Source organism: Pongo abelii, chromosome 17, assembly GCF_028885655.2.
Source record: "Pongo abelii isolate AG06213 chromosome 17, NHGRI_mPonAbe1-v2.0_pri, whole genome shotgun sequence".
Taxonomy (NCBI): Eukaryota; Metazoa; Chordata; class Mammalia; order Primates; family Hominidae; genus Pongo; species Pongo abelii.
In genome coordinates, this window is record NC_072002.2 from 61,988,552 (window position 1) to 62,008,718 (window position 20,167).

Genomic DNA, 20,167 nt, shown 5'->3' on the forward strand with positions numbered 1-20,167 from the left:
TCAAAGTCACTGTAATAGAGGGAAGTATGTGGTGCCATGCAAAGATTGAGAGAAGAGCTGTCATTCATTCTGGGAGCATTAGAGGGGAGAGCTGCTTGAGCAGACACGTGGAGAACAGCATTCTACATAAAGACATGGAAGGAGGAGAGGGGAACTGCATATGGATCAGCTGGCTGCAGCTGAGGGCACAGAGGAAATCCCCTGCACCACACCAGCAACCAAACCACTCTCCAGTCCTCAACTATGCATTATACTTCCAGCCTCTGTGCCTTTGCCCCTGCTGTGGTCTTGCCCTTGCAGCAAACAACTGCCTTTTCTTTAAAGTCCAGTCCAGATGTTACCTCCTCCAGGAAGTCTTCTCCAATTCTGCAGCTCCTCCTGCCAGAATTATTTACCCATTTTTTTGTACTTCTCCAGCACCCTGTCCATACCTGTATTAATGCATCCATAATACATGCTATGATTAGTTGTTATCCATCTGTCTCCCTGCTAAACAGTTGAGTTCTTAGAGGGCAGGAAGATCCGTTTAGACACTTTTAAAATTTTCAAGGCCTACCACAGTGCCTGGCACACAGCAGGGGCTAGCTAATAAATGAGGAGTAAAAACACACAGAATTATCCACCAGCAGGTTGAGATTCTGCCATCTATAGTAACTACCCCACTCTGGAGCCTCAGACCTTTATCTAAAGAAACAAAGGTGTGAAATAACGTGCTCTTTCAGGTCTTTTCTTGCTCTAGCATTTTAAGCTTTGATGACAGGCCGAGTGTGGTGGCTCAAGCCAATAATCCCAGCCCTTTGGGGGCCGAGGCAGAAGAATTGTTGAGCCCAGGAGTTTGAGACCAGCCTGGGCAACATGGAAAAACCCTGTCTCTACTAAAAATACAAGAAATTAGCTGAGCATGGAGGTGCACACCTGTAGTCCCAGCTACGCAGGAGGCTGAGGTAGGAGAATCACCTGAGCCTGGGAAGTCGAGGCTGCAGTGAGCTGAGATTGCACCACTGCACTCCAGTCTGAGTGACAAAGTGAGACTCTGTCTCAAAAAATGAAAAAATTTTTCATGACAAAATAAATTGATTTGCTTGGGCTCCATGCACCCACTTGTTTTTCCTGCGCAGGGGAAGTGAGGGAAAGATTTTGATTTACACCAGTAACAGTTAGGCATAAGGTACCATGTGAGGAGCTGGCATCCACCTCACCAGGTCAGGATGCTCTAGAGGTGGGTCTAAGGGTACAGGGCAACAGGGGAACCAGCCCTCCACAAACTGCCCTGGTTCCAACACTTGGTCCTGCACTGTGGCCCACAGGCCTCCAGGAAGATCAGTGTGGTTCCAGACACTAGAGCACATGGCAAGCAGGTCTCCCTCTGTGAAGGAGAAAACTTTCCTCTGAGCCTCTATGGATCCAAGATGCCTTTGACCAGGGTGGTAAACTAAGATGAATTAGGAAGGAGGGGCTGCCTGAAGCCGACCAGGCTGGAGCACTTCCCTGGGATCACAGAAGATTCTAATTTTAGAGGAGGGAACAGCTAAGGGCAATTCAGAGTGGAATGATGAAAACTAGTCCTAACTTAACTCATGCTCATTTTTCTATGATAGTACACTTAATATAATTCCTTAAGTTAAAATGAAAAAAAATAAAGAAGCCATTAAAGTATTCGAAATAATGGCAATTTTTTTTTTTAAGATTGGAGTGGGGAAGAGCATAAAAGGCAAAAACTGAAAAGGAAAAGACTGGTTGATTTGATTAGACAGAAATTTAAAACTTTGGTATGCCAATAAATTACAGATTAAACTCCCCAAACATAAAACACCATAGTCAACATTTAAAGGTAATTGATACAAACCAAAAAATACTTGCAACATGTCAAAGAATTAACATTTTAGTATAAAAGGGTTTATACAAATCAATAAGAAAATGAATACATCAACAGAAATATGGGGAGAGAATATAAATGGGCATTCACAAAACATATGAAAGGATGCTAGACACATGAAAAATGTTCAACATCACCAGCAATGAAAGAAAAGGAAATAATATGAAATACCAAAATTTCCTCTTAAGTTAGCAAAGATTAAATGAAAAGACGATACACGCTGTTCCAAAGATGGGAGCAGAAATTAGTTTAAACTTTCTGAAAAGCAACTTGAAATTATATGTTAAGACCTTTAAAAAGTTCATACCCTTTAACACAGCAACACTTTTAGGAGTTTAACCTAAGGAAATAATAGTGGATACATGCAAAGACTTAGTTACAAGGGTGTCCATCATCTAAAACTTGGACAAAACTTAATGTCCAACATAACAGTATATTTATACACTGCTGTGTAGTAACAGAAAGAGGCACATTTTAGCTAAAACAAAAAGGAAGGAAAAAATGTTATTACATTTCATTTTGTTTTATAAAAGCATTTAATACGCATTTAAAAAGGCTGAAACTCCAAAATGTTAACATTGGTTATCTCTAGGTGGCAAGATTATGGGTGATTTTTATTTCCTTTCCTTTTTATTTCTGCATACTTAAAATTTTCCACAAGGATGTGTATAGCTTTTGAGATATAAAGATTGTTAATTGGCAAACAAAAAAAATCTAAAATTTTTTCTATGTTCTTTTTTTTTTTTTTTTTTTTTTGAAATTTGAGGCAGACTCTCACTCTGTCACCCAGGCTAGAGTGCTGTGGCATGATCTCAGCTCGCTGCAACCTCTGCCTCCTGGGTTCAAGCGATTCTCCTGCCTCAGCCTCCCGAGTAGATAGGGTTACAGGCATGCGCCACCATGCCTGGCTAATTTTTTTGTATTTTTAGTAGAGACGGGGTTTCACCATTTTGGCCAGGCTGCTCTCAAACTCCTGACTTCAAGTGATCCACCTGCCTTGGCCTCCCAAAGTACTGGGATTACAGGATGAGCCACCATGCCCGACCATATTTTTCCTATGTTCTAAAGGTTGATGAAGACACAGTTTAATTGGAGATGGAAAAAATCATTAAGCCGACTTCTCTAATGAGAATCACTTATAACCCAACTATTTTTGGAAAATGATAATATGAAAGGAAGTAGCACAGAAAAGCACTGAAGTGCAGCATGTCAGCCAACACAACAGCAAGGCTGCACACTGCAAACTCAGACAGCTGGAAAAGCCAAAGGGTTTTCCAAACAGCAATAAAAAGTGTCTAGCCTACATTCCTAGAACCACAAGTAAGAAGACAAACCCATAGGGTACATCTGGTTCACATCTGGTTCACCTGGAATGTTCTAAGCAAGCAGTGGGCTTTGGGGTTCAATTTGTTTACAATGTCTTCATTTTGTTATCTCTATTTTTAAAGAACCATTGAACTCTTTTTTTGAGACAAGTTCTTGCTCTGTCACCCAGGCTTGAGTGCAATGGTGTGACCAGAGCTCACTGCAGCCTTGACCTCCTAGGTTCAAGTGATCCTCCCACCTCTGCCTCCTTAGTAGCTGGGACTACCTGTGCATGCCACCACGCTTGGCTAATTTGTGTGTATGGGTTTGTGTAGAGACAGGGTCCCAGTATGTTGCCCAGGCTGATCTCGAACTCCTGGGCTCAAGCAATCCTCCTGCCTCGACTTCCCAAAGTGCTGAGATTATAGATCTGAGCCACTGTGCCCAGCCAAAACTTAAAAAAAAAAATTTCATAGCCATCTCCTACTGAAAGGACCAAAGCTTTTAATCTGTACAGTATTTTGGAATCTGCCCCACCGCCCCGACCCCGCACTTCATCTTCCAGAGTATGCTATAAAAAGAAAGAAGAAGGAAGGAAGGAAGGGAACCACTGAATATAAAATGAATTCAATAATGGCCACAGGTGAAAGATGCAGACAACCATATTCAGGAAGATGAGATGTAGTTTGTTTTTAATAACAAGGACTCTTAACAGTAATTTGGAAGAGCAATTTTTTATAAGAATCTAAAATGATGACATTTTAGATGAAATCTAACATTTTTCATAAAGCCCCATTAATTAGTGCTTTTTGTAATAACCAACTGGCCTTTCCAGTCAGTTCTTATAAGTGCCATGAATTTGTCACTAGATCTGCAAATCTAAGGATTCAACTCATGAGTCCTAGATACTCTCCTTTATACAAGTCTTCAGTGATCCAATTTCATCCTCCATTGTCAGTTTTAATCTCTTCGGGTATGACCCCAATGTTCCTATCAATCATTTATTGAGAGTATGCTATGTACCCACAATATGCCAGGTGCTGCAGGTGGCAACAGAAGAACATTCTGAGTAGCCATTCCCTGAATCTATTTACAATGCAGGTTGGGGGAGTGGAGAGTAACACGAGTGAAACAGAGGAGGAGTCAACACAGAAAACTCATAGTACTAGAAATGAACACAACAGGACTTCAGAAAATGGTGCCTGCTGCAAGAGAGGAAAGGCTTCTTGGATGCGGCAAAACTTTAGCTGTGCTCCAGATAAGAAGGAGGACTTGGATGAGGGGAGGCACTCTGGACTAGAGGGACATGGTGTGCAGAGGTGGAGGGAGAGGGGTGAGAGTGGTCTGCCAGGTAGCTGGAGCTGAGCCGGGGGAGAAGCAGAAATAAGGGTGGAGAGGTTGGGGGAGGGGCACACAATTATGACAGGGTTTGAGAGTCAGACAAGAGTTAACTTAGATATACCATGATAAACAGTGCAAATCATTCTAGCTTCCTGAGGTGAAGATTTTGTGCCAAATCTAGAGTTTTAGGAAGACAGGGCTAAGAGCAGCAGGCAGAAAGGGTTGGAGTAGAGAAGGGAGGTGAGGATGCAGGGCACCCTGCTGGTGAGGGCCTTCTCCATTCATTGCCAACTTTAGCAGGTCCCAGGTTCGGGGCTAGGCTCTTAGGTTTTAAGATGGCCAGTGGGAAGAAATCAAAATGAATAAAAACTACAGCAAAATGATGAATGCTGTAATAAAGGAAGGCATAGGGTGTTGGAGGAAAAGAGAGGAAGAAGAGATACAATTGCTGGGGAAGGTGTACATAATGCAGTGGCAAACATAACTTCTGGATTTACAGCTGCAAAAATGATCAGACCAGTAGTGAGTGAGGGAGTTTGGAATGGTGGCATTGGGAGTCACCTTTAATAATTTACCTGTCCAATTGAACATGATTTTCATTGCAAAACATGTTTGACCAGCCATCCTATTGTCATCTCAAAGTAACCTTGATAATGGTGGAGCCCCTCCTAATCCATTTCCCCAAAACACCTACACCCACTCAATTCCAGCTTCTCCTTTTTCCTTAGTATACTCTCCCTACCTCTCTGCTGTATCCTACCCGGTTTGTTGATTAAACTTATTGTTTGGTATTAAAACAAGTTTCACTGCCTGTTCCACCCTCTATAATGACAGCTCAATAAACCTTTACAAGTTCTGGTTTCTTACATTAGCTGGTTTACTATATAGTCACTACAAGAATGTCAGCATCAAACTTTAAAAGAGTATATAGTAGCAACAACTCACATTTAATAGTAATTACTATGCATTTGTCACTATGCTAAGCACTTCATGCCTTTCACTCATTTAATCCTCTCCACAACCCCAGGAGGTAAGTAGTAGTATTGTTATAATGTTGAAAAGAGATCAGGGAACTTGCCTAAGGTTACTCAGCCAGTGAGTAGAGCAGTCAGCATCCACACCTGGAACCCTCTCTATGCCCTGCCATGCTTCTCTGCCACTGCTGTAATGGCAAATGCCTGCCTTGCCCTGCTTTCTCCTCCCCAGATTTCCCCATCAGGGCTATGCATAAGTATTAGTGGCGAGCAGCTCTGGAAGCCTCTGTTCCAGCAAGTGCAGAGACTTGCTTATTTCTCTTCCTCCTCCCAACTGCTGCTCCCCAAATGTGGAGACTTGTTTCTTCCTTCTCCTCCATCTTCCTCCTTCTTCCTCCTTTTCTGCCTCTTCCTCCTCCTTCTCCTTTTTCCCTCTACCCTTCCTCCTCCTCCTCCACCTGCCCCTCCTCTCTGTTATCTTTATTTGTACCCTCTCCATGCTTAGGACCATTCCTGTGGTCCTCATTAACCCTCAGAACCATGACAAGAAGCCAATTTTTTTTTTTTTTTTTTTTTTGGAGACGGAGTCTCCCTGTGTTGTCCAGGCTGGAGTGCAGTGGCGCGATCTCGGCTCACTGCAACCTCTGCCTCCCGGGTTCAAGCGATTCTCCTGCTTCAGCCTCCTGAGTAGCTGGGATTCATACCACCACACCAGCTACTTTTTATATTTCTGGTACAGATGAGGTTTCACCATGTTGGCCAGGATGGTCTCAAACTCCTGACCTCAAGTGATCTGCCTGCCTCGGCCTCCCAAAGTGCTAGGATTACAGGCGTAAGCCACTGTGCCTGGCCAGAAGCCAAAAATTTGAACCCAAGTTTAGAAATGCTTTTCTAGAGCTCAGTGCTCTTCCTCTCCTTTTCTTCTTTCTGCTTCATAATCACCATCATAATTGCACTTATCCTGTGCCCAGCATGTGCACAGCACTTCACATAGGTCTCTCATTCAGTCCTCTCATTCTTCTATGCGACAGGAATTATCTGCCCCATTTTACAGTTTCCAAGGTCATACAACCAGCAAGTAGCAGAGCCTGAAAATGAACTCAGGTCTGGTTGATTTTTGAGCCTAGATTCTTAATTCTCACATGCTACAGCTCCTAGCCTAGGTCCACAGTGCTCTAAGTGAACTGGATTTTAAGTGTGGTGACTGTGAGCATCTGTTCACCTCCTAGTAAAAAGCTTTGCAAAACTCTCACGAGAATTCCTCTATGCTTCTTTCCGATGAGGCTTTGCAAAGCTCGGTTTTCCCCTTTTCATCTGAGTGAATCTAAATCTGTCCCCTAGCCTCACGGCCCCTCACATTTAGTTAACAAGCACATAATGTGCATTTGCTATTTTCATCCGTGTGAAATTGACTGCCTCGTTGTGGTGTATCTAAACCACGCATTATTTAAACTTGGGCACACACATGCCACTTCCTTGGTCAGTGGAGTATGTTGCAGATAAAAAAGAGGAAATTTTTTTTGGTTATGGTTTAATTGAAGTGTTTCATATATGTGGCAATCACAGAGGATACATATTAATGCACATCAAAATGATGAATGAGAGGGCTGAATTGAAACTGGCCAGTACCGTAACATTCTAACATTTTGTTTAACGGAAACATGTTGTACTACAGAGCAGTTACTAAGAAAAATATAAATTATTATGGATTACTTAATTCCTTCGAATGAATATGAATTAGCTTTTATTAATGGGATGAATTATGACTACAGAGGTTTCATAGGGAGTTAGAAGGGCATGTTAGGGATTCAATGAGACTTGGACCCACTCTGCTAGATCTAAAAGCAGGGACTTGCAAACTCAACAATTAGATAAACATCAGCTATTGGAAAAACATATCATTCAATGCCTCTCATTGGGGCAAGTAACTGTGCAGTCTTTCTTAAGATACAGTTTCAAAAGTTAGAGAATCCTAGATCCTTTCAAAGCACCTGTTTCTTATGGTTTCAAAGATATTTTAAATGTTTCTCCTTTTCTCAAAGCTATAAGTATCACAATATTCCTAATTATGCTATCAAAAGCTATTGGCCATTCTCCTTCTTTCAATCTCATTCTAAAGCCCTGCAGGCATTCTCTGAATTCAAAATAACTGAAGTACCATGAGCTCCAGCCTCCTCTGGAGTATGCAGAGAGGACACACTTTGCAGACCCTCCCCTTCCTTATGGTCAGAGTTCTCTTCCATCATGCAGTTACCTCTACATTTTGAATCCTCACTAAATGTTCTGGTCAAATTTAGTTTGACATGTTACCAGAAACCTGGTGCTATTAAAAAATGCTACCTAAGTATGTCATTCAGTTGTGTCAGTGATTACATTTAGGAAGCCCTAATGAATGAAGACCTTCAGGCTGACATTATTGAAATTATCACAATTATTTAAAAATCTTCCAGATGCTGATACAGGAATCATCTGGCACAGGAATTGCCAACTTGAGTTTTGTGATTTCTGGATTAACAACAAGAAGCATGCTGACATTCTAAAAAAGTGCCCTGGAAAAAATTAATTTTAAATATATATAATTAGAAAAATAAGTTTGCAGGCCAGGCACAGTGGCTCATGCCTGTAATCCCAGCACTTTGGGAGGCCAAGGCGGGCGGATCACCTGAGGTCAGGAGTTCGAGATCTGCCTGACCAATATGGTGAAACCCTGCCTCTACTAAAAATACAAAAATTAGCCAGGTGTGGTGATGTGTGCCTGTAGTCCTAGCTACTCCGGAGGCTGAGACAGAAGAATTGCTTGAACCCAGGTGGCAGAGGTTGCAGTGAGCCGAGATTGTGCCAGTGCACTGCAGCCTGGGTGACAGAGTGAGACTCCATCTCAAAAAGAAAAAAAAAAAAAAAATTTACATACTATTTTCCCACTTTCCTTTCTCTGGAGAGGGGAATATGACTAAATCAAAGTCCGGAAAGCTTGAAAAACACTACTGGGATGTATTTGTCCAGATGTGACCCAGACCAGGGCAGGTGAATTTTAAAAATCTGGACACTTACCATAAAGTTTTAGGAAATTCCAAGACTCTGGGAGTAGAACTAACAGTTTTTAGGCTACAATATCTCCTGCCTCTAAATTCAGAATGGAATTTTAACATTAAATATGGATGGGAAATCTAAAACTACTAAAATTATGCCAATTTCATTTAATAAAATAGATTGTGTATACTGAACCATTAAAGTTTAGATTTTCATATTTATACATATCTCAAGCATCAGGAAGCTATCCAGAACAATCTCAGAATGAAAGTTAACTTTTTCTTGTTTTCCCTACTTTAGAGAATGTAAATACCAAAGTAGTTCCTTTGTTTTAAAATCTATAATCTAACTATATCTAAATATTTAAATATATTTACATATTTCATTATATATTTATACACATTTTAAAATACGTACAACATACACATACAGATACACATATATCCATACACAAATACCAAAAGGTTCTTGTAAGAAATTTTATCTGTGAGTCAATTCAAAGCCTAAATAAAACTAAAATTTATGAATATTTAGGCAGACCATGGGAAGACTGTGTGTGTTTTGCACAATCGCTTAATACTTAGAATCACATTCTTAAGCCTAATAATACAAACATAATCAATTATCATAAACACAATGAAATAAAAGTGATTTCTTACTGAATACTGGGAAAGATGTGTTTCCTTTTAACACCTGGAATTCTTGTTCCAGTCGTCTCCGTAAATCTATTTGTTCAAATAAAACCTTCTGAAGTTCTTCTAATAAAAAAAGAAGAGTCATTTTACTAATCTTTACAAATAACTCTCCAGAGAACTGTTATATATGGCAATTTATTATTATAAGACAAAATATTTTACCAGTTTAAAAAGTGTTGCATAGACATAGGATAGATTTTGTGCAGAAATCCATGAATATAAATCAATGTAATATATTATTTTAAAGTATTATATTACAGTGTCATGTATTGATTGATATGTATGCATTAATCTCAATTATATCCACCCAATGGTCCATATATTATTCATATGTTGCTTGTCAAGCTAAAAATATGGTGTAGAACAAAAATATCCTCCTATTATCTCCATAGTAATTTAAAGCTAAGAGAAGTTCTACAGAATTGAAACTTTCATTTACCTTTCCCCATATTTTCTACATCCTTTTTGAGTGAATGAGGTGAGTTGGTTTCTTGTGTATGTTCACCTTTTAAAAAAGCAGAAAAAATATTATTAGTTTTGTGTAGGCTAGTTCTGTAAGTTTTCCTTCACATTTTCTTTTAATATCTGCAAAACAGTTTATTTAATATAACCTGAAATTGGAAGTCCTCATAACTAAATGTTGTCCTCATTTATTCGCATACAATCCTCCTGAAACACGGAGGGGAGGTACAGAAAAGGAAGGCAGAGCCTGCCTGGCCTGTGATGGCAGCTCCGGAAAAGCAGATTCTTGAAGTTATTCCCTCTCTAGCCCCCTACCGCTATCCATCCTTTACAAGGGAGGAAATTGCTAGAATGGGCAAAATGGGAGTCTGGATAGTCAAGATTTCTGGTAGAAATCTGATTGAAGTCCCACTGCTCCTTGAAGGGAGGAAGCTTGGTTTGAATGGAAAGGTTCTCAAGACTAGAGGCAGGGGCCCAGCCTTCTTGGGCCATCAAAATTTGGGACACTGAAAAAGAAATGTGAGGAGGCTTTGAGTTGTAAATGAAAAGCCTGGAGGGGTTTCCTAATAATTGATAGTTTAAAAAAAAAAAAAAAAACCCAACTTGGGCCAGGCGCAGTGGCTCACGCCTATAATCCCAGCACTTTGGGACGCCGAAGTGGGCAGATCACTCGACGTCAGGAGTTCAAGACCAGCCTGACCAACATGGAGAAACCCCGTCTCTACGAAAAATACAAAATTAGCTGGGCGTGGTGGTGCATGCCTGTAATCCCAGCTACTCAAGAGGCTGAGGCAGGAGAATCGCTTGAACCCAGGAGGCGGAGGTTGCGGTGAGCTGAGATCACGCCATTGCACTCCAGCCTGGGCAACAAGAGCAAAACTCCGTTTCCAAAAAAAAAAAAAATCAACTTAAAGCTAGGTGCAGTGACTCACATCTGTAATTGGGAGGCTGAGGCGGGAGGATTGCTTGAGGCCAGGAGTTCGAGACCAACCTGGGTAATATGGCAAAACCTTGTCCCTACAAAAATAGAAAAATTAGCTGAATGTGGTGGTGTGCACCTGTAGTTCCAGCAACTTGGGAGGCTAAGGTGGGAGGATCACTTGAGCCCAGGAGACTGAGGCTGTAGTGAGCTGTGATTGCACTACTGCACTCCAGCCTGGGTGACCCTGTCTCAAAAAAACAAACAAATAAATAAAATAAAAAGTAAAAAAAAAATTAAAAATCAACTTAAAACAGAGAGACAAAATAAGTTAACTTATGTTAGTTTGTAAACAGTTACTTGCTTGCTGATATCTCTTAACTGCTCTTCCTTGACCAAAGAAAACTATATTGCGCATAAAGATTAGATCGTTATTCCTATTTCGCTTACATGCTGACTAGGATGGCAAGTTAAGAAAATGTCTCTATCCACAGTCATGAATTGAGTCTACAAATCTGGTCTAAATAAACCAGAATCCTATCATTCAGGCAACTGGAATTTTTAAAAAATTCAACCCCCTATCCTCAATACTCACATAATTTAATCAAGCTTTTCATTTCTGTCTGAAGAGGTGTGGTACAACAAACAAAGGGGCTCTGAGGCTTCATGGATCCCCCTCCCTTTCCCCCCATTCCTCCTCTGTGTCCCCAGAGTTCCTTGCACAGGCCTCAGGCATGGTGCTCTTTCCTTACTCCCATTCCTCACTCAGTGGGCCATGTGTTACCTGGGGGCAGAGGTTAGGTATGGCCAGTGCCTAGCACAGTGCTGAACATACAATAAGCACTAAATAAAGGGTCTGCAGTTGTTTCTGAAAAGGACCCCAGGAGGTCGTAAATTCTAAATTACAGTAAGCGGGGGCCAGAATTCACCAAAGATCTCCTTACTATTTATTTCCCTCAGCAAAAACCAAAATGTAATGGCCCTGGGCACTTGTAGAAGTACAGGGAGATTTCTTTGCTGAGGTAAAAATTTCTGCAAAGAGGGAAACAGAATTTCTCCCTGAAGTGGTGACATACAACAGTATCATGGACAGACAGGGAAATTTTCAACATGATATTATCAATGCCAATTCAAATGTATTTTACTTGATGACTGTGCGGAGTATGTTTGTGTGTGTTTGTGCGTGTGTGTGTGTGTGTGTAGGTAAATACATCTGTGAAAATATATGCAAATATTCCAGAACATATGCATCATTAGGGGAAGGGGCCTAATAATATCCTTGGCATCCCTAAGTTCCTTAATAGCAAGCATCTTCTCTAATATCCAGATCAGATTCCTATAGCCTCATTCTCATTCTCATCTTGGACATGACCTCTCTATAGGCTGATGTACTCTTGAACCTTGATACCTTGGCTTTCTTCTCCATATAAAAAGAAAATAGAAAGGAAATATCTGTGAAGCATTTTAAATATAGACCTCAGTGCAATTCCTAGAAAAACACTATTATCTAAAACAAGAGGAACATGAAGGTTGATAACAAATCATTAATGTGTAAACCAAGAAAAATAGTACTTTGAAATGAAGATACATGCATATTATGTGCAGTCTCAGTTAACCGGCTAAAGGTGTAGAAGTTTCAAAAATACTGGCATACAATATTGAATCTCAACAAGAGAAGAAAGAGGCATGCATGTATCTCTGTATTTATCTGCAGGGCATAATGACACCATCATTCTACAACTTTCTCAACCACTCCAAGCATGATTTAAATGAGATCTTTATTCCTGAATAGGCAATTCTAGAAACCATAGTCTTATCAAATTATAGACCAGATTCCTTTTGACTCATTAGTATATTTTGTGGACTGTTTATCTTATATTATGTTTCAGTTAGATAGTTGAATTTAAAAATTAAAATATGATATGTAAAATGCATTTCTTTCCTACTTCATAATTAGTAGCTTTACATTGGTATGAAACCACTAAACAAGCAGCTAGTAAATGGAAACTATATTAAACACAGGCAAATCTACTGATGATGTTAATAAAAAGCTTGTCTTTTCATCAGCTTTGTAGAGGTTTTATTAACAATTTGCATCGGCATCTATTTCAAACAGATATTTTGCTATATCTTCTGGGTAAAATCTGCCAATTTTGAGCTTAGAGGATTCGAATGCCTCACTTACAAAGGGTTTTTAAAATGGCTAAATGTTAGGCAAATAAAAAGCACAGAAGCTTCCGCTGCCTTTTATGTATCTTTTACTGGACTGTTGCCTTTCGTATATTACTAATCTGTGAAAACCAGATTGTTAATGGTGGTTAAAAATGACCTCTGGGAGCCTGGATATATTTGTTCACTGTTACTGCGAATGGTCTCCATCTGGTTAAAAAAAAAGGCAGTCTAATACTAGATTAAATAAATGTGATTTAGTGGACAGTGAGCTCCCAATTTTTCTAAAAATTCCATCAGGTTGGCTACATTTTACTTTTTCAGAATTAATGAATGAGTTCAGAAATATCCCTAAAGTGCTTACTTTTTTATCCCCTATATTCCCCTCACCCCTTTTGTTTTTAAATATGGACTGCTTCAGAAATTTGTGTTATCCTTGCACAGGGGCCATGCTAATCTTTTCTGTATTGTTCCAATTTTAGTATATGTGCTGCCAAAGTGAGCAATGGATTCCTCTTTTGAAAAAGGGGTTGGTGAGCCGGATGTGGTGGCTCATGTGTATAATCCCAGCACTTTGGGAGGCTGAGGCAGGTGGATCACCTAAGGTCAGGAGTTCAAGACCAGCCTGGCCAACACGGTGAAACCCCATCTCTACTAAAAATACAAAAACTAGCTGGGCATGGTGGCAGGCACCTGTAATCCCAGCTACTTGGGAGGCTGAGGTAGGAGAATCGCTTGAACCCAGGAGGCACAGATTGCAGTGAACCGAGATCATGCCACTGCATTCTAGTCTGGGTGACAAAGCAAGACTCCATCTCAGGAAAAAAAAAAAAAGAAAAAAAGAGAGGGGGTGGGGGGAAGCACAGCAATTCTAACAGTGTAGAGTTGTAGGAGAGAAAATTATACATGGAAGAAGCATGTTTCTTGGAAGCCTGGCCTCAAACATATCTAAGACTGTAGAAAAAAACTGGTTTGAAGTTGGAGAGTAATGGGTAACTAGGGCATAAAACGTCTCCTGTGGATGGAAGTGACTAAAAGCTGCTGCTAAAGTCCCAGTGCCATGGCTCACACCTGTAATCCCAGCACTCTGGGAGGCTGAGGGAGAGTGCTTGAACCCAGGAGTTTGATACCAGACTGCGCAACATGGCGAAACTCTGTCTGTACAAAAAAGACAAAAATTAGCTGGGAATGGTGGTGCACTCCTCTAGTTCCGGCTACTCTGAGTGGGAAGATCACTTGAGCCCTGGAGGTCAAGGCTGAGGTGAGTCATGATTGCACCACTGGCCACTGCACTCCAGCCTGGGTGATAGAGTGAGACCCTGACTTAAATACAAAAAACAAGAAGAAAAGAAAAAGCTGCTGCTTAGGAGGGTGTCTACATCAGGACTTTCCAAGTGTACATTTGCAGGACATTGTGATCTGCATGGTTTCTGAGAATCCTGCTCACCCAGGAAGGTGGAGGCAGCATCGTGCCATATCAGGGAAACTACATCACTGCTGAGTGCAACTGGAGACCAGAGAGCCTGAATGTCAGGAGTCGGCTTTCCTGGTCTCTCCAAGGTCCTCCAACAGCAGTGGTTCCACATTCTAGGTGAATGTTCCAACCCACTCTTGGTTCTGCCCTCACATGTCATTAGAAACTGGAAGTACGAGAAAGATGGGTGAGAGAAGTAACATGCTGAAGCAGATATGAGCAGTAAATAGCAAATGAGGAGGAGATGGGCTATATGAACAACACAAACAAGCAAAAGAAAAAAAAAAACAGCCAACAGATTCAATAGCATTAGCTTTCAAGGTACTAGAATAATTACTTTCTCTTAAGTATCACGGCAAGCCTCTGCTCAAAAACCTGCAATGGCTCCCTACGGTCTCCATCAAAGACTCCATTCTAAAGTTCTCACCACAAAGTCTCTAGGTTCTCCCATTCTTGTCCAACCTGCTGAGCCATCCTGTCTCCTTTTTTTTTGTTGTTTTTTTTTTGAGACAAGATCTCTCTCTGCCACCCAGGCTGGAGTACACTCACACAATCCAGGCTCACTGCAGCCTCAACCTCCTGGGCTCAGGTGATCCTCTCACCTCAGCCTCCCAGGTAGCTGGGAATACAGGTGCACACCATCATGTCTGGCTAGTTTTTTTCTGTATTTTTTTGTAGAGATGGGGTTTTACCATGTTGCCCAGGCTGGTCTTGAACCCCTGAGCTCATGTGATCCATCCATCTCGCCCTCCCAAAATGCTGGAATTATATGCCTGAGTCACTGCACCTGGCCCATCCTTTATTGCCTAACAGGCATTTATTTTTCACATCTGCTGCCTACAACTGCCTTATGTCATTTCTCTGTCCTAAGGTGCCCTCTCCTCTCTTCCTTGTGCAACCAAAATCAGAATGCCATCCAATCTCTTCTTGTTAAGGATTGAATGCCTGTGTCCCCCTTATCCCCAAATTCACATATTTGAATCCTAATCCCCAAGGTGATGGTATTAGAGAAGGGGGTGGGGGGCTTTGGGAGGTGATTAGGTCATGAGGGCAGAGCACTCATGAATCGGATTAATGCCCTTATAAAAGAAACCCCAGGGAGCTCCCTTTCTATTTTTCCACCATGTGAGGACACAGCAAGAAAACGGCCATCTATGAACCAGGAAGAGAGCTCCCTCACAATCACTGAATCTGCCAGTGCCTTGATCTTGGACTTTCCAGCATCCAGAACTGAGAAAAACAGATATTGTTTAAGCCACCCAGTCGATGGTATTATTATTTTTTTTTATAGCAGCCCGGCCAGACTAAGACATTTTTCTTCCATAAGGCTTTTTCAACTTCTGCAAATCTTACTGATTTATCCCTTCCTGGGCTGAAGTTTTAAGTGCTTATTGTCTTTATTCTGCCCCTTCGTACCTGATGTTCTAGTGTTTTACAATATTAGTCTGGTCTTCCTCAGCTAGAAAATATACTTTCTGAGGGCAGAGAGATCCTACCCTACAGGTAATCCCCATTACCCCTACCTTAGGAAAGGGTACAAATACATTCCACAGATACTTGTACTTTTTAATTCATTCTGCTTTGTAAGAGAAATACCAACTAATGCTATTCTAAATCCTTAGTTGTCATGACGGGTTTTAAAGCACTACCTTGTTCCTATATGTGAAAAGCACATTTTGATCCATTTGTATATTCTGACTAAATTAGGCTAACTATATATTCAGTTTACTGGGGATATTTGTGATGCTCCAATAGAAAATAAGTTTTGTTCTCATCTGACATTTTGAAAATTTCTTTCAGGAACAAACAAAACCACAGCACTAAATTTTAACCGTGACCTGAAAATATGAATTAACATATATGTCTACTGTAGCCTCCAACAGCAAAAATATTGTACATTTTTAGAGCTCATTTAACTATAAGAGCCAAATGAATGGTCAGGTGATCTGTTCTGTTGGTGGACATGAGAGAGGAGAAGCTGATTAAACAATTATCACTCTTCTCAAGCTGAACTCAGAATTCAATAAATAAGAGCATTTAAATATTGTGTCCTGTACACATGTAGGGTATACCATGTATATGGGGTACAACATGAAACTTTTGCCATTTGAATAAAGAGCAAAAAATGTGGCATTCACCCATCCCTTCTATGGAAATACATTCTTTCTCCTCTCCACCATTTTCCTTCTTTCTTTTTTCTTTTTTATTTTTTGAGACAGGGTCTTGCTCTGCTGCCCAGGCTGGAGTGCAGTGGTGTGAACATGGCTTACTGAAGCCTGTCCTTCTGGGCTCATGCGATCCTCCCACTTCAGCCTCCAGAGTAGCTGTGCCACTATGCCAGGCTAATTTTTCAAAACATTTTGTAGGTCTCCCTATGTTGCCCAGTCTGGTCTCGAACTCCTGGGCTCAGGGAATCCTCCTGTCTCATTCTTCCAAAGTGCTGGGATTATAAGCATGACCCACTGTACCAGGCTGCCCCCAGTCATTTCATCCCTACTTGGTTTCCTACTCCTTGTCTTGGCTGTCTCCCTTTTAAACTCTCCCTTGAGCCAACAACTGGCACTTAGAAGCAGGGCCCCAGCCAGCAGCCCCAGGGACTAAGCGGTTGCTTATCACTGAAAGGGCCTCTATGTCCTCCCAGTACTACTGTTGACACTTCATGAAAAATATTTGGAGAAAATGTTTTGTTTTGATTTTTTTTAATAGAAGGAAAATGTCTGTCCACAGAGGAAGTCTGCAGAAAAAAAGAAAGAAAGTGTGTTATTTAATTGCACACTCACAGGTAAATTTAGTAAATAATTTTTTTCTTTTCTTTTTTTTTTTTTTTTGAGAGGGAGTCTTGCTCTGTCACCCAGGCTGCAGTGCAGTGGTGCAGTCTCAGCTCACTGTTACCTTAGTCTCCTGGATTCAAGCGATTCTCCTGCCTCAGCCTCCCGAGTACCTGGGATTACAGGCGGCCGCCACCACACCCGGCTAATTTTTGTATTTTTAGTATAGACAGGGTTTTACCTTGTTGGCCAGGCTGGTCTTGAACTCCTGACCTCAGGCAATCTACCTGCCTCGGCCTCCCAAAGTGCTGGGATTACAGGCATGAGCCACTGCACTTGGCCAATTTAGTAAATAAAATTATTTTAGTTTAAGACTGTGTCTATACATGAGATACACATGCACTCTAACATCTGGATGAAGAAAGGTATTATAATTTCGGTCAAGTGTCCAGATGTTTCCATGGTTTGTGCAGACTCAAGTGCTAGCAGTGTCTGTGTTCTGCTGAAGGGGAGCACACCCTAGAAAAGAAGCCATCTCCTGCATGCAAAGCTGCAAACAATCTTCGCATGCTGCTCCCAGTGCACCTTCTTGCCCTTTTATGCTGGGCTGAGGCTCTGTCCTCCTGTTGCTCAACAGCAGGCACAGGGCCTGGCCACCGTTGAATAGAAGCTCCACGTATGCATGTTTAACTCCCAAATAAACTCTGAATTTTAAAATTGATCTTAGTCTTATAATCTGCTTCTAAGTGAGATTTTTCTGGATTTTTTATTTTCTCTGTCTCTGACACTCTTAGAGGTATAATTTGGATAGGGTCAAAATTAATCTACAGTTAGAGTAACTAGTACACTTAAGAATAACCAAAATACAGCACAACATATGGCATAGAGAGGTTTTTAAAAACACTTTGCATTAAGTCATTAAAAAATCAATTATATAAAAAGCAAGGTTAAATAATTTTCTCGTCTATCAGTGGGATATAGACTTCTAATTTCTTGGTGTTAAATTCTACATTGAATGACTTCCCCTGTGATGTTTGGCACTTCAGTGAGGTTACAGAACAGAAAAGAAAAAAAAATCAATATCACTGGAAAGCATATGCTACAGAATGAACTAACTAAATATTAACTCCACTAGTGGAAAAAAAAAGGAGCAAGTGCAAGATTAACTAATACCAGTGGGATTATAGTAAACTAAGAGTTATGGCAAACTTTACAATTCATGATCAAAATTTATTGCAACGTGCATACACATTGCATCTTGAATCAGTAAATTAAATATCTTTGATTAGTGCATCTTGAGCTCATTTAGAAAGCTCTTGAGTTTTAGAACTGGTGTTGTGAGTTAATGCTGTTTAATTTTTTTTCCTAGACGTTTTTTCATTGCCCTTCTCTATCTCCTTGAGTTCTATATTTTTAACAATCATTAGTAAGAAGGAAACATTCATAAATAAAAATAAACAAATATCTGAAATAAGGAAACTATTTAATTTTGAATCCATGTATTGAAAGACTTCAAAATACATTGTACATAACTAAATGCTGCTAGTAAACTAGAGATAGGAGGTTTTATCAAATTTTATAGGTAGATTAACTGAGAAACAAAATAGTTTAAGGGTTTACCTAATGTCACCTAGTAAGGGAATTAAAACTCAGATCTACTAGTCTATACTTCAAAGAATTTTTCTTATTTTTTGCTTTTTTTTTAAAAAAATCATAAGCATGTTCAAAAATAGAATGGAATAATGAATCAGAGTGCTTCATCTCCTATATATTCATGAGAAGTGTAATTGCTTCTTACTATTCTCAGAAATCTGTCCATAGCATATTAAGTACACTAGAGAATCATACCAGTGAAAATCAAATTGATTTTAAAACTTCTATACATATAAAAAGATGCAGCCATGCTCATACTGCAATGGTACTGGCGTTTCTCCAGTGAAGGGGATTGAAAAGTGGGGATGACTCCACTTTACCTGATTTCCTTGACCTGCAATAGCTTTGAGCTGTCTTACCAGCTTACCCCACTGCATTCAATTTCAAATCACTTAACTTCACTAAAGTTATTCAAAATGGAAATGCAAAATCTTACTCTGGGATTGCAATTGGAAATACTGTCATTTATATTTTTGAGTAGGTAATATTTTGACGAAACTACCATCCCCCTTATCTATCTGACTTGGGTCTAATTTTAAAGGATCTATAGATAAAAGTTCTCCTGGCTTTTGGGTAATTTTGGCTGCTTAAGAACTTCATGTTTGGTCCCTCAATTATACAGAATTATATCTGCTGTATGTAAGATTAATGACCATTAACAGGGAGGTTTTAAAAAAATCATTTAAAAATGTAATCTCTTAGAAATTGCTGAAAAGTAATAGTTACCGATAAGGCTGACAGATTAAAGAAAGGCTAAACTTAATTAAAATGATGAACTAAAAGATCAACTGGAACAAAGTATTGTTGCTAAACTGAATTTTTTAAAGGGATCAATTAAATATAGGTCTATATCTTTGTTCAGAGAAAGGTCATAGAGATTTTCTGGTTGACTATATTTATGGTTGCCACGGGAGTGAAAAATTCCTATAAAAATCAAAAATTGCATACTGACTTATCAGGCAGTTTGAAAAGACATTTCATTCTTTTTTTGTTATAGCTACATAAGCATAGAAATAAAATATTGATATTTTCCAATAATAATGGTTGAATTAAATATTGGCTAAAGGGACACAGGGTTATATAAATCTTATCAGATGGTTTTTTGTGTAGACTACGATTATAGTACTCATACTGCCTTCTTAGGTAATCTGTCTCCTCCTCTTGATTGGAAGCAATGTGAGGGCAGGGATTCATATTGATTTCTATTTCTGAATTCCCAGAGTCTAGGAAAGTACTTAGTATACAGTAGGCATTCAAAGATATTTGTGGAGTAAATAAGTAAATAAACAAATGAATGCTATCATGTAGATAATGGTTGTTACATGGGGGAAAATATCTTCATTAATGAGTAAAGAATACTGGATAAAACATTTGGCTGCTACCACTCCAAAGCAGCTAATCACGAGCGCTCATAATCTCTTTGACTCATCTGAATTTCTGACACTTTGCCAAATAAATGGATTCTTGGGATCTGACCACAAGTAAATACATTAATACCAAA

The 20,167-nt window shown here is 39.9% G+C and overlaps 1 protein-coding gene and 1 non-coding gene across 2 annotated transcripts in view; both read right to left on the reverse strand.

Annotated features, from left to right (window-relative positions):
- SKOR2 (SKI family transcriptional corepressor 2) overlaps positions 1 to 20,167 on the reverse strand; it is a 45,494-nt gene that overhangs the window by 15,047 nt on the left and 10,280 nt on the right. The window contains exons 5-6 of the mRNA XM_024236086.2: positions 9,661 to 9,726; positions 9,186 to 9,284 (exon numbers count right to left, since the gene is read on the reverse strand). Of these exons, the coding sequence (XP_024091854.2) occupies positions 9,186 to 9,284; positions 9,661 to 9,726 (165 nt within the window). The remainder of the gene's footprint in view (positions 1 to 9,185; positions 9,285 to 9,660; positions 9,727 to 20,167) is intronic.
- On the reverse strand, positions 13,173 to 13,277 carry LOC112130046 (U6 spliceosomal RNA). Its single transcript, XR_002912358.1, has one exon. It is a non-coding gene; the product is annotated as a U6 spliceosomal RNA (small nuclear RNA).